Genomic DNA, 15,199 nt, shown 5'->3' with positions numbered 1-15,199 from the left:
TTTACTCACCGTAGTAACTCTGGTAAGCAGAATTAATTCATTTCTCCCCCACTATAGTAAATGTATGTAACCCACTTGTTGGGAAACTATTCCATTTCAAGTTCCTCTAAGCACCACAGAATACTTCTGGATCAGTGACCAAAATGCAGAGGGACTTGACTGTTGATTTTGTGTGATTTCGCTCCAACACTTTTCAATAGCTTGCCCCAGCTGTCCCAAATAAATAACACTATTCAAATAGCATGAGTCCTGCAGCTTGAAAGGGATTCAGGCTGCCAGCTGGGCGTCCAGCACTATCAAGATATTCATTTCTTGTCTGACTATCACAGACCCCAAAATCTGAAATATTTCAAGCACGAAAACCAGTCTCTAATGTTGTAGCATCTTGCCAGCATCTAAGGGTGTGAAAAGCTAGATGGGCTTCCCTCAATCTTAGTGGTATTAACCTGTCCTACATCACTCGAGTGTCCAGTCTAAAATACACTAATTTGGAATAATGTTAAACCTGCAAGTACAGCCATGTATCAACAGTTTTGCTTTAATTTCTGTTATCAATATTTGAGCTTAATTGTGGTGTGGTTAAAGGTCAGATTTTATGGTTTCCTGGTGCCTTTTTCAAATAATCAAGATTTCTCACTAGCAATTATATTGCATCACAGTCTGTTAACTCAATAGAGGGCTGCCAAGTCCATGATTTCTCCTGACACTACTCTGTCACATTGTCACAGGTCTCACAAGAGTTTAAACAGCTGGATGGAAAGTTTGTAATGAACTCCCCGAGTGTTTATGGACAGTTAAGAGCAAATCAAGCTCCCATTTTCCACCATATCTGCAAGGCTGTGCTCCACAACAAAACTCCATTTTTCCTGGGAAAATGAACTCCCATCTCTCCAGAGGTCATGCTTGCCCCTGGAGAGCCATGCAAGCCCTGCAGGGCTCCCCTTATCAGAAACCAGAGGAAACGTACAGATGGAAAGCAGAGATTGTGCTCTGTTCCTGCAGCACATTGTTGAAACGATGAATAAAACCAGGCAGGAACATTTGTTACATCATAACACACAACAGCAGCACCACTTGATGCTTGAATCGCTGACCCAACCATGGACCAGGAGCTCAGACAGATCCTCAGTGATACCACAGTGAGGAAAATGCCGTCCCTGAAAGCAGGGAAAACAGGATCCAACACCTGTACTCACCCAAGGAGTCCATGAGCTCCTTCAGGAAAAGGATTTCCCAAAGCATCTGCACAAATAACCTGAACCACACCATTCCCATGTGTGCTGGGTATGGCACTAGCATCCACACCTACTTCACCAAATGAATGGCAGAATTCCCATTAAGGATCAGGAAGCAGGATCAACCCCCCAGCTTTTGAAGCCCCGTAGTCACACAAAGTTGTTCAACAGCAAGCTTTGTCATACAACACTAGATTTTAAGGGTTATTTTACTCATTGTTGAGAGAAAGTGGCAATTCACAACCCTGAAAGCAGTATCCAGTTTCATTTCAGACCTATTATGCAGTGATTTTGTAACCCCCTCGCCCAGAGACATAATGCAGGACTATCCAAGACCTGATTAAAAATGGTATAGAAATGTTCCAACAACACTTTTCCCTCACTTTCCTCAAAAGGAGCGTCACCTGCCAATATCCACGCAGACAGATTTCATGCTTGAAGAGCAAATATTAATTTCTGACTTTTTTCAATTTACACTCATCTCCATCCAGAAAACCCCAGAAGGGCACGAAGCAGTTTGTGCACATAAATATGCTTTGGCTGCTGCAGGATATGACTCAAACTCTGCAAATATTTCTGTGTTTATAGATAGACACACAAGAGCTCAATGGACTGAAAGAATGTACAGCATCTTACCTCCCAGCCATAACAGGGATCTTTCAGGTGTGGCCGCTGCTCGCCTACAAAAGGGCCAAATTTTTCCCCTGCTTCAATCTTCCTTTTGGTCCATATCCCTAATCCTGCTCCGGGAATGTTGGATTCTCGGAGCTCAAACTCTGAAGGAATGGGAATGTCATCAGGAATGTATATTGGAGCCTTGTAAGGAGAGCTCTCCTTGGGTGTGAAAGCTTCGCTGGAGGTTGCTGGAGAAGATGGCTCTTGGATGCTGATGGATGTTGGACACTGGGCATTTGCAGCCTCTTCATCTGCTTCTGGCATTTCCCCCAAGGGAAGTTCTGGAAAGCTCTCATACAAACACTCATCACCTGGAAAAGAAAGCCAAACAGTAGGATTTGAAAAACCCTGTTAGGTTTTGCACGTGAAACCCTTTCAGCCTGCCCATGGAATGGAAGGGACATTTTGGGAGACTTCATGAATCACTAAACCTGCAGCACAGCCTCACCCTGGATGGTGAGGCTCCCTGGATGGAGCCTTTTCTCTAGTGTAGGCCTGGGGGTAACACTGTTCTCAATACTCCTGACATCAAAAGTGGTTTGCATCATTGAACACAGGCAAGGGAATTGCACACAGATGTAAAGGCAGGCACACCCCATTGTCCAGCCGGGTCTGGATACAGCGCTGCACCCCACATATGCTTTGAAACTACAATTGAAAGCCAGCATTATACGTTACAGCTGAAATCTAAGAGAAGTGAAAAGCAGGAAAGCTTCACTGTTCTTGCAGAGAGACAGATTGAACCTAAAGTAGTCAAAATTAAGTTTGATGGCCTCCAATTAGTCTTCAGAGAAAGGACGCAGCCTACCACACAACTCTTGGCAAGAGTTTCAGCTGATGTAAATCAGTGTCTTACCATTGACCTCCAAGAAATGCAATGATCTAAAATAAGTTCAGGATCCAAACAGCACCTTATAGAGAACATGAACCTTCTCTTCTTACAGTTGCAAAAAAAAGTGGGGCAGAGCCAAAACACATTTAAAAAAAAAAAAAAAAAGCAACAACAAAAAAATCTCACTATTTTTGACAACCTAAAATGTAAGATTGATTATAAATTCCTTTTAGCCAGAAACTCTGAGTTACTTCAGAAGGAGCTTTAGCTGCACCAGCAACAGAGTGTTCAACCCAACACCACAGGTAAAAGGAGCAAAATAGCAAAACTAACCAAAAAAACCTTCTTCACTATTTATATCCATTTAACTTATTCATGGTCTTGGGTTTTTATACACACCAGAACTCATTCTGCTTAATTCAAATGGGAGGTGGGAATACTGATCTCCTGAAGGACTGAAACTGAGAGATCAGGTATTTAAAACCTGAGCTGGATGATATTTGCCAAATATGGTTGGCCCAGAAATGAAAGCCTTACACTGGGCTTCGCTTTCAGAATGACTTTGTTTCAGTGCAGAAACAGGAAACTTTAAAATGTTCTTTCAATTTCTTGCTCATTTAAGAAACTATCCATGGTAGATTAGCACCGTATGCCTTTTCCACTGGAAACTGGTCATAGTCCATTGTCTCTCACATCTTTGTTACATATTATCTCACGGTTTTATATCTGTACTTTCATGCTTCTGGTACTGCCTAAGACAAACACTGGGACATAACAAATCATTGGGATAGATTGCTCCCATCACGGGACTGGCAAACTGGATTCTTCATCTGTGAGCAATTTATTCACAGCCATGAACTGTTTTTCTTTCTTTTATGTGGCACTGGCTATGACCTCATACATGTCACAGGAAAGTTCAGCTACCCATCCCCTCCGCCTCCAGTTTGGCAGAGTCTGCCTGCGCTTTAACAGTTGAACCCAATATTGATTAATTTGCCACTTTCCTAATACCTGGCATTCTGAGAAGTAGAAAATCCTGAGTGGCTCCACCATTTAGCTGAGAAGGACAGAGAGAGGGATTTTCCATTGCTTATGGTTCAGGACTCCTACCTGTCATAGCTGACTGTGGCAATGACACTCAGGGGCTCCTGAAAGCACCAGTGCAGAGAGCTTGCTCTGGGCTTACCACTTATGCCATACCTTCCTGCTCCCAGCAGCACTTATCTGGGACTCCAAAGGACAGGGAAGAGGGCACGGAAAGGATAGAGACACAGCTCTGCCTGGATGCCACCACACACTTTGCCCTGCACTGAGACAACCCCTTCAGCAGCCATCTCTGTTACACCGTGACACTGCTGCTGCCCCCAAACACAGCCGTGCTCCAGCACGGTGGGAGAGGTGACAGAGGTCCATCCACACCTCCTGAGCATCCCCCAAAACTGCTCCCTGGCTTTGCAAGGCTGGCAGCAGTGCTGCATCCACTCAGGGCAGGCGTGCTCCTGTTCAGATGTCTTCCCCCAACTGTTTAGATTGCAGTCCTGCCTAAAAGACTTCAGCTGTTTTTGAAACAGGGGTAAAAAAAAGAGAAAACCCTAACCCATGTATACACATGGGGTGCAGGAAGAGAAATGACACAAAGAAAGTGATCTGGATGATGATAAGCACATGGCTCACTGGAAGGGAGGCGCCAGGGGTAAAAACTTCAGGCATCTAAATCCCACTGATTTTCCATGACAGCTGGGTGCCTGACACTCAAACTCCTTAAAAAGACCATCTGACACAGTCACTGCTGTTGTCCCTGTCCCGCCAAGCAGTATCCTGTAAAACCAAGGCTCTCTGTCCCACAGTCAACTCTCCTTCACGAAATAACCGAGTATCTCAGCCAAATAATTTGTCACAACAAGCAGTGACCTGCTCTGTGCCTGTCCCAAAGGGCCACCTTCCTTAGCTCCACTTGCCAGCAGTGCCTGCCCACAAACCAGCACAAGCTGAGCCTTAAACTTTTAGCAAGCACAGCTTTACAGATGTTTCATCTTCCCCAGGGACAGTCCAGTTTAATTTCTCTCTCGCAGACTCAAAGGCTTCAGTTATACTTATCTCAGTCATCCTGGCTATGCTTGTTTTTAGCCATATAGGGTCAAACCTGCAGCTGATAAATTGGCCTCTGAAAGCCTGGCAGGGAGACAAGTCCGTTTGCTGGGTCTATTGTGCCTCCTTTGATTTCCAGCAGCCACACCCGATGTCGTCGTTAAACACGGGCTTTCAGCTTGAAAGCTCTGGAAAATATAATATGCCTCTATGCCCCAAAGCCCTAAGTGTGGGTAAAATGGATTGCTGAAATAGTCCGTTGCCTGAAATAGCAGTGTATTCCAGCAAAAAATATATTTTTAAGCCTCAAAATAGACACAGATTTGAATTATGACTGACCAAGAGATGGTAAGACCATTAAGACATATTTGTGAAATTAACTATAGAAGCAGCTCCATTAAAATCAATGTACATGAACCAAGGTTGTGGTCTTAGTTTTCAAAGGGTGTATGACCATTTTTCTTAAAATTTACACCCACATGGATCAGAGAGACTTCCAACAAAACCATAGGATATTGACTGATAGAAAACCTTTGTAAGGTTAGAATTAGACACAGGGACTGGCTGATAAGCATCATTTTCACAGTGAACTGCAAATTGCTCACCAAGATAACACTCCAGTTTTGAAATTCAAGATGGCCTCTTTAAATTCCAATAATTATCCCCACCATAAATGGGATGAAATAAAAAAAATGAGGCCCCCGATAAGGGAACAGATGAGATTAGGTTATGTGGAAGCTTAGATATTAGTCTCCATGAAATTCTTCACCACTATTTTCCAATAAAAACATGAGCAAGCTTCAAAGGAAGCCCAGGAGTAAAGGTTAATTGCTACTAAAAGGCCAGGGTGGACACCTGTGTTTGCACTTTTGTCACAACCTTGCCCACCAGCAGGAAAGAGCCCACGTGGCTGGGGATGAGCCTGACGAGGACGGGAGAGCGGCGCGCCAAGGCCGCCGCTGCACCTCCGGGGCCTGGGGTCATTCCAAGACCCAGAGGCCTTCTGTGCATGGCTGGGAGGAGGAGAGGACTTCCTCCCAATTAGGATGTTTCTTAGTTCAGCCCAGTTTTCCTCTCCAAGAGCAATTAGGCAAGAGGCGCTGGTGGCCGAGGCGGAGGTTGAACACGGCCCTGTGCTGCTGCCGGAGGCGCGATGGGCCTCACGCTCGGCGGGGCCATGCCTGGCTGCAGCTGAAATGCCGCATGTGGTACTCCACACTGAGCAGACAGGCTGGCCTGGTGCACTTATCAGTGTTTCAGGGCAGCCTTAAACTCAAACTTCTCACAAAGTCTTCCAGGGATCAAGTCTACACACAGATCTCCATGGCCAAAGCCAGTCATGGCAAAGAGAAACATATCCACAGGGAATTCTGTTCTTCCTTTCCTCAGGTTATTTGTGCCTAAGGAGATACATTCCCAAAGTGACTACTGACTAATACTACTGTCCCAAAGATATCACTGACTCTAGCACATAAATGCAGTTCTCTGCACTTGGATTCATGCACTTGTCCTCCAGTGATTTAATCATAAACTGGATTACTCTGGAGGAAAGAGGCAGGCTGAAAACAAAGGCATCTAGAGAGCCTAATTCAAAATGCCATCACCTTCTGAGCAGAGTAAAGCAAGAGCTGAGATAAAAGTCAGAGTGGCTCTTTGCAATGAGAAGAGCCACACAGCTTTATGCCTGGAGCTTCTCAAAGGTGTCATGACCCCTAGTCCCGAAGACTCGATACCATGAGGACACAACTCGATTTGATGGGAGAATTCCATCACAGGTCAGGAGCTCCACTAGCTCTATAGACCATGCCTTGTACAAGCCTTCAGCAAGGATGCCTTAATGAAGACTTTGGGATGGTAGGATCGGGAGAATTCCTTCTGCAGGAGGTGAGGGTGAACCTGAATGTACTATAAACTCTTAAATCAGATCATTGAAAGAGACCAGTGAGCATTTATATTTGTTTGACCTAGTATCACCATTCAGTGCAGAGGAAATCAGCCTGGAGTATTTGCAGGGATATCTGAAAAGGAGACAGGCATTTCCTGTTGCATACAAATGGATACCTTTATCTGAATTTCTGTTTGAACACGTATTAAAGAAAAAAAAAAATAACCTGTTACAGGCAGAGACTGATTGATTAGAAAATATATCTACATCAGTCTAGAACACAGGAGGTCAAGAAAAGCAGAAAATTAAGAGAAGAAAGACCATTAGATTCAAAAGGAGTTCTTAGCCAGTGAACAAAATGGGAGCCACCTGACTGTCCACATGAGGTAGGCACAGCTCAGAAGGGGCCAGAAGAGATGTAAAAAAGGATCCTTAGCTTCAGAAACATTTAGAGATTGAGTTACTATCTCCAGGCACAGGAAGGACTCCAGCCAAGGGCTACATTACTCTGCTTGAACACTTTATCAGTCAACGTACATGAAACTGGTTTGTGCTGCTCCCTTTTCACAGAACTTTTCTGTGGAGCTGGACCTTTTCATGGTTATTTATTATTATTTGTATTGTAACACAGTCTGGTACCCCCAGGCAGGACCCCATTGTGAAAAGCATTGGGCAGACCTAATCAAGTGAGATTAGATTCTAACCAGACTAGAGCTAGTAATTCCCAGTTAGGTGAAAATCATAAAACATGGGAGACAAACACTGTTTTACAAATGGCAGGTTCCATTGTACAACAAAAGAGATTACAAGCACATTTAGAGATAAACACAGCACTTGAAGCTGTTCTGAATCATTACTTCAATTACCGAAGAAAAATACTTTCACAACCATTAGCCTTCAAACACAGGGGGATTTTACATATTTGTATTACTTGACCCTAACACAAGCATGAGAAAGCCAAAGCTGTCCAAAACTCACTCAAAAAGGTCCAACCCCAAAAATCACGCTCATGCAACGAGAGCAAGGGGGACAAAAGCACCCGTGTGGTGGCCCCAAAGGCCAGATTCTGATTTCTCTTATACAACTGTTAAATCTAAAGTAATTACTTTAGACTTCCACCAAGGAATAAAAGAGATCAGCGTCTGTCCTGGAGTTAACCAAAATTACTTGAATTTCTTCAGATTGACACTAATGTAACAAAATGAGAGGAAAATGTGGTGCCCAGATTTCAGCCTTCCCTTCGTGCTCGTGACACTGCTGATCACAGAGGGCATTTTCTCAGCAGAGCTCCCACACCTCAGCCTTGAGCCACAGCAAGCAAAACCTTCTGTGTGCCGGCAGAAGAGGGAGTTGTAGGAAAAGCTGCGCAGACAAAGGCAGGAGAAAAAGGCAGCTCCAGGCGGCCCAAGCACGGCTTTGGGGCTGAAGTACATAAATCACCAGCTTCTCATGGTGCTGCACTCTGGGCAGCAGTATCTACGTGAAATACCAAGGCAGCTCAGCCAGGGTCACCTCTGGAGCACCCCATGCCGAGGATGTCGGGTGGCTTCAGTCTGTGCCTCGTGGCAAGGTGCACATCAGCAAGAACAGAGCAGATAATTCACATTAAAAACCCTTCTTGGGTGGGAAGCAGCTTTTGCTTCCCAAATCACAGTGTCTGCAGATAACAGCCCTGAGATGAGAGGCTCATACTGGCAGCAGAAGGGAGTTCCTGATGAGCACCAGGCACTAAGGAGAAATCTGTCCACAGGCAAGCGAGAAAAGAAGCTGAACACGCTCTGAAGCATCAGGTCTTTAAGAGAGGATCATTTCAGCATTGCCAAGTGCTGGTACTAGACCAGCAAAGTTATTATATAGTAACTGCGTAGGGACCTGCCTGTGGTCTCTGGCAATTCTCACCATCAGCCCCTACAATAACTAGTAGCGTTTGGTGCTCTGTCTAGTGTCATTCATGTCTAATTGAGCAACACAGTCAAAAGCATCTGATGGGGACCAGACGCTGGCTTTTAATTAGGGTCCAGCACTGAGAGACTGTGGGTCAAATTCTACTTTCATTTGCACAGGAGCTGCTCTCCCTGCTCTGGGGGGGAATTTGCACCTGCATAACTGAAAAGTAAAATTTGGCTGCTTGTGTTCCTGTGCACTTTTCCATATAAATTACTGTACTTACATGCAGCAACAAAGGTTTATAAATGCTGGCTGGCACGCACTGAATTTATTTACAAGTTAAGTCTAATTTTTATTTATAGTTCCAGTGCAATCATCTCTGGTAGAAATATTTATGTTATCTGTACTTCTGGTCTGTTAGAGCCTACTGCAATCATAAACATGGCTGAAAAATTATTCGCAGTTAGCAGGGTTTAAACTACCCATTATATCACTAGCTAGTGCCAATAAACTTTGGTGCTGGTTGATAAAGTTTCCTCAATGGAATAAATATATATTTGACTTTCAAAACCTTTCCTGGGTTACACAGAGTGGGGGGTAAGAGAAGAGGGAAATGCCAGCTGTAGGATTTGATATACTGAGAGCCAGATCTGCAGCTAGCAAGGAGTCTGGAGGGATCCGCACGGGCTGGGAGGCAGCCTAAAACATGCTGAGACTATCTAATAGCCTAAATTTGTATCTTGGTAAGATATTTCAAATGATAGGAGCTGCAGCAGCTAACACACACTAATGCCCTTCATGACTCTCTATATTGAATAGACACAAGGGAAAAAAAATTAAAATCTGCCTTGAAATTTTTAGTCCTGAGTACTGCTCACTGCTAAGGGAGGAAAAATGGGTTAGGGGGACCAGCTTTTGTTCATTGTTTGATTGCCATAATGTTAAACATGACATATTTTCTCACTCTGACATGACACAAGAAGCCAACCAGCTCAGGACAAAACTAAGGACAGGAAGGCTGAATGTGAATTAGTGAGACCAGCCACTTATACACAGAAGATACTGATTAGGAGTAAAATTTAACTAAATCTGTATCAACTGGGGTAAGACGGAAAAGGTAATGCACTTTAACAGTCCCTGCCACAGTGAAAAACTATTGCTGTAAAATAACATTTTTAAATCAAAACAACTACTTAAACCTAGAGTATTATAATCAACATAAATGAAACTGTATCTCAGTGTAATAAATCAGTGTAACTGAACTTCTTTTTACTCATTAGTAGACCTTTACTGTTTTAAACTGAGATGTGTCACAAAGTAGCACTGCAAATCACATGCCTCTTTCCAACAGAAAGCAGTAATAAAAGATGACTATTCTACCAAATTATAATGAAGACAGATAACAGAGTGAATTATAAAACAAAGGTTATAGATAGAGACTGAGCCTTGTGGAGGTAATGACTTTTAATTGGATTGAGTTTATCATATTTTCAGAGGTACAGCACAACCAGAAGAAAGGATTAGAATTATTTCCACATTTCATTATTTGGCATAATGAGAAAACAGAGGGAGGTCCACATCCCTGATGTGTTTGGTAAGCCACAGGAGATGTTGAACATGTCAGGATCTGGTAGAGTACGGTCCTGAGACACAAATGCATTTGCTCCCTTATAATGCGGCAAAGTGTAATCACTTGAAAAAAAAAATAAAAAGGAAAAGCGGAAAAAAAGCCAGGTCATGAAGTTTTGTGTCAAAAGCACATTACGAATAAAAAGGAATTTAACCCCTTCCTGCCAGCAGGCACCTCAGCACTAGCCTGCAAACACCCATCCATCTGCTTTGAGGAGCTGAGCGATTCTCACTCTAAGCACCAAGAGCTTAAAAAGAATGAACCAGTGACACCTCAGTGACCCCGTCCCTCTTTCTCACACCACCAGGGCAAAAACACCCTGGGGAAGACACTGGGGAGGGGACCTGTGCTCCCTGAATCCCAAAGAGAGTGCATTCCACCTGGGAAGAGGAGGGAACAGAGACCAGTGGGGAGAAGGCAGCTCAGAATATCCTGAGTTGGAAGAAACCTGCAAGGAACATCAAGTCCAAGCCCTGGCCTTACACAGGACATTCCCAAAATGCTGGGGATAAAAGAGCAAGATCTGAGAGATTATCAGAGAAGGATGTACCTGCTCCTGAGCTACGCCCAAATATTCCAGGGAAGGATGGATTTTGGGGAGCTGCTTTTGCAAAACTGAGCTGCTGCAGAGCGGAGTTTCGCACCAGCAGCCAGACAGCTTTTTAATTAAGCAATTACAGTGAAAGAGTATTAATTATACTCGAGTGACACTGTGATACACTGTAGTTAAGTCCTTGAGGCACTAACAGAAGTACTCATAACAAATACACTAATCAGGAAAAGTATCGGATAATTAATCCTACAATACTCTCCACTTCAAAAACTCAAGGTCTGGCAGGACTGGCTTCCAGCATTTGTTTCCGAGGAGATACAAGGCCACAATTTTTCCTGCAAGCGACTCCTCAGCAGAAGGTCACCCAGTAACAAGTAACATGCAGGATGTACTTAGCTGATTGGAAAACCATGAATCTCAAGAGCAACAATACTTCGTATCCAGCGTACTCTGCAGCATTCTGGGGCATCAGTATACGCTTATAGCCACTATATATTTTATTTTTACAAAAATCCCTTGGAATCGGTTTTATTTCATCACATGTGTGTCACATTTATTCCTCTATGACAGTGCTGTTTTGGGTGGGATTACTGTAAAACTTGAATGAAATTTTTTTCCCATTTTTATCCATGAAACCCAGGGCCTAGTCAGGCACACTTTGACAAGTTCTGCTCATTGATATGTCACTCAAAAACCCCACACATTTTCAGAGTGCAAAAATCTTTCATTTTTCTCAAAAAAAGCATTCTGATCTGGATTTATCTACATTATCTCCACCACCAATTTGTTCCAAACCCTGCTCATTCTTCAAAGCAATTCCTCAATTTTTTCTGACATAATTCTACCTATGCCAGCCACATATTCTAAATAAACACTAATTAATTTTTAATCTCAACAAAATATTCATGGTTGATAAAAGGTATTTGTGTTTCCTGCCCCATTTGAGAAGGTTGGTCTGTCCCAACAAAGAGGATTTATCTTAATGCCGGTGGGATTTTTGTGTGAGCTTACCAAAACGTTCATTTCAGTAGTGATGCAGATAGGGTTTGCCCATGGAACTGACACCCTTTACTACAGGCATCCAAGAACAAATGAGAAAAACCTACTTGCTGCCCCACACCAAGCCCCAGACTCCATGGTAGGATGACTTTAAGGATGGAAGCAAAAGGAAGCTACACCCATTAAGTACAGCTAAATTCTCCGTTACCTTCCTAAAATCGTTTGTTTTTCTAGGAAGCGTGGCACACATGAGTGCAAGGAGCTACAAGAATCCGTAGCAATTATTTTTCTTGGCCTGTGTATAAGAGGATGAGGGGGAACACCAGGGTTTTTGCAGCCAAGACATCTACACAGAGATAAAATGGGGGCCCAGCTCCTCCATCATCATGGGCTCACGTGCTTCAGCTCAGCTTAAGATGCTGCCCTGCCTCAGTGCCAGTGGCCACAGCCCCCTCCCCACACACTGCCTGCATCCTCTGCTGCAGGAGGGTGCTTGCAAAACAGAAGTTAGCTTCCCCTGAAAATCCTTCATTTCCTCTCCACTCTTCACCCCCGCCTTCAAATTTCTTTCCTTTCCCTTGCTCAGAGATGTTTAATTTTCTTTCCCATATTATTACCAGAAATCATGAAAAAGGAAAACAGTCAGAGAAGTTAAAGGAAAAAGAAAAAAAATTCCAACCCCCAAATATTAGAGCTCTGAGTTTTGCTGAGCAATCAGGAGACTTGTTTAAAAAGGAAAAGTGTTTGCAGAAATCTGGCAAATCTAGGATGGTGTCACCTCTTTCCTATAAAATTGTTCCTCGTGTAATTTGGAAACTCCAAGGGTGTTTGTCTGGCTGTACTTTTACCTAACACGTCTCCGAAGGGCGAGTTCTCTGTGGTTCAGTGCTTGGAGGATTTTAACACTGTCTAAGAGCTTTCCACTCTTGCCTCTCTCCCATGCTGGTGGTCCAGAGCTGATGCTGGGAGGTGCCTGTTCTCTCTTTAACACATTTTCAACCTCAGCCAAAAGCCCTTTGCTACTCCCTTCACTTGGACACAGAGCAACACCTCACTCTGTTCACCCCTTTTCTTTGGAGGAAAATGAGCAAAACGGATTACATCCATCTGCATTGCTGAACTCACAGGGGAAACTTCTGGAACTCTCAAGGACCAAGAGACTGCCCATGTCTCATGTTTGGAGAGCTCCATGCAAGCCAAAGCTCCAAAGACAGATATCATAGACACAGAAACTACTGGGGAGTTTTTGGCCAGCAAAGCCCAGAGTTTTCCAAGCCCAGCCAGTCAGAAAAAGATCGAGAAGGTATTTCAGCACACACAGGACTAACAGGAAAAACCTCCTGGGCTCTCACCTCCCTGGGTCCATCAAACCACAGGGTCTTTGCTTATACTGGGAGCGGGTAACTCTGACACTGCACACTCAGTTGCCTTTGCAAACGTATCCAGTAACAAATTTCCCCATTCCCCCTTGGGTTTCCCATTTCTTCCACAGGATCATATTATCTCATTTGCCTCAGATGAGCTCCATGGTGAATAGCTCATCTCTCCCCAGTGCTTTGAAGATGCAAAGCAGGACAGTATGGAAGTGCCAAGTGTTCCCATAGCACCAGTAGCCTGTTGGAAGGTGGGAGGAGTGACAGTCCTTATTCTGATCACATCCCCCCTCCAAAATCAACAGTGACACCAGTGTGAAACCAGAATGAGACCCCCACTGTGAAACAGTTAACATCAGTTAGATCTATTTTGACTTAAAAAAAAAAAAAGGAAAAAAAAATATTGGGACTACAGTTTATTTTACATGGCTTCCTGGTCAAAGCCTCAATAGTTTTGTAGATATTTATTAATATATATTAACTGTAAAGAAAGTTAACTGCTAATGTAATTTATTCCCCTCTTTGTTCCATACACCTTGTATTGCTTTCTCTGAAGCTGTTGATCTTGGAGAATCAGAGGGGTCCTGGGGAGCCGCTAACAGAGAGCAATAAATCAGCACTCTGAAGGCTTCTGGTTCATCCCAATAACTTGGAAGAAAATTTGAAAAATAATCTTTTATTTTCTTTTTTTCTTTCCCCTTTCCATACTGGCAATCTTCACGAACTCTATTGTTTTCATCTGCAGGCTGATATATGACAGCTTAAATAAATATGTAGTTCTTAATGGAGTAAATTCAGCCTTCGTGTAATTGGATGCCATGCCATTAGAGACCTTGGCCCAGGCAGTGCTCTCCATCCCCAAGGATCTCACAGGACTCTGCAGACTCAAACTAACAGGAGGTTGTTATATACTTTAATTCTACCTATTATGTCACTGTGGACTAATCCTCTGTTATAAAGAGTACTTAACTTTATATCTATTTATGTTTACGGACATGGATTTAAGTACTGTTTATAATGACAAGGATGTATATATACAACATGTATATGTAATATAATATATATATAAACACAGAGACACATCCTAAATCATAGAAGTGCTGGAGTCCTTGAGCTAAAATGGCTTGAGAAGCTGAGGGGTTTTCATGTCAGGAAAATAATGTGGCTTTTCCTGAAATTGTTCTGAAAGTGACTTGAATTCCTTCTGTCTAAATTAGAGCCAAAAATGCTCAGAAATTTTCAGGCTAGACTGTTACACCTCACAAAGCCTTTAGTGGTCATACAAGAGTTCTTGTGTTAGATACCCGTCACTGCAGCACCAGTGTCTCTACCAGGAAAGAGAGAATTGCAGTGATAAAATTTACTGCTCGCAGAAGAAACTTTCATGGAAGTGGAAGGAGCAAATTGCATTTTAAAGTTTTCCCTGGTAAGCTCGTTAGAAACTCAAGTCAAATAAAAGCGACCATTCCTATGGAGCACTTTTCAAAGCAAGCATCAAACTGGTATTTTGCTGACCCTCTCCACACTCTGCTGAACCTCAGTTCAGCAAATTTGATAGGGCCATGAATAACTCCAAGGACATCAGAGGAAAAAAATCCAAGCATTGTCATGAGAAGGTGCTGAAAGAGCTCTCAGAGCTGACCGCAGCTGTTGAGGTGAACAGAACCAACCCATGGTCACAAAACATCTCATCACACCCCCACAAAACATCTCATCACACCCCTTTTCCTGTTGAAGCCAACACCACTCCTCCCCAAAATCAGTGGAAGCACCAGAATCTCACTTGTACCAAGCTTGAGGGAAACACAAAACCAATAGCTCAAAGCTTGAGCAATACTTCCAAAAAAAAACCAAAAAAGCAAAAACCACCAGAACCAAGTTCCGCAGGGACTGAGAGGAGCTTTGGTCTCTTAGAAAATGCCTGCAGAAAGGACATCTCCAGGGCTGAGACCACCAGAGGTTCTCCAGATTGGGCTGACAGACTCCCACCATGCTGGAGAGCCCATTTCCATCCCCTGCTGCCCATCGGGGACTTCATCTCA

The 15,199-nt window shown here is 43.4% G+C and overlaps 1 protein-coding gene across 3 annotated transcripts in view; it reads right to left on the bottom strand.

Annotated features, from left to right (window-relative positions):
• Positions 1–15,199, bottom strand: part of MECOM (MDS1 and EVI1 complex locus) — a 327,125-nt gene that overhangs the window by 180,010 nt on the left and 131,916 nt on the right. For all 3 annotated transcript variants that reach the window (XM_040074068.2, XM_040074072.2, XM_040074074.2), the window contains exon 2: positions 1,872–2,221. In XM_040074068.2, the coding sequence (XP_039930002.1) occupies positions 1,872–2,221 (350 nt within the window). The remainder of the gene's footprint in view (positions 1–1,871; positions 2,222–15,199) is intronic.

This window comes from Hirundo rustica, chromosome 10 (assembly GCF_015227805.2).
Source record: "Hirundo rustica isolate bHirRus1 chromosome 10, bHirRus1.pri.v3, whole genome shotgun sequence".
Lineage (NCBI taxonomy): Eukaryota > Metazoa > Chordata > Aves > Passeriformes > Hirundinidae > Hirundo > Hirundo rustica.
This window is presented reverse-complemented; position numbering and strand designations above follow the sequence as displayed.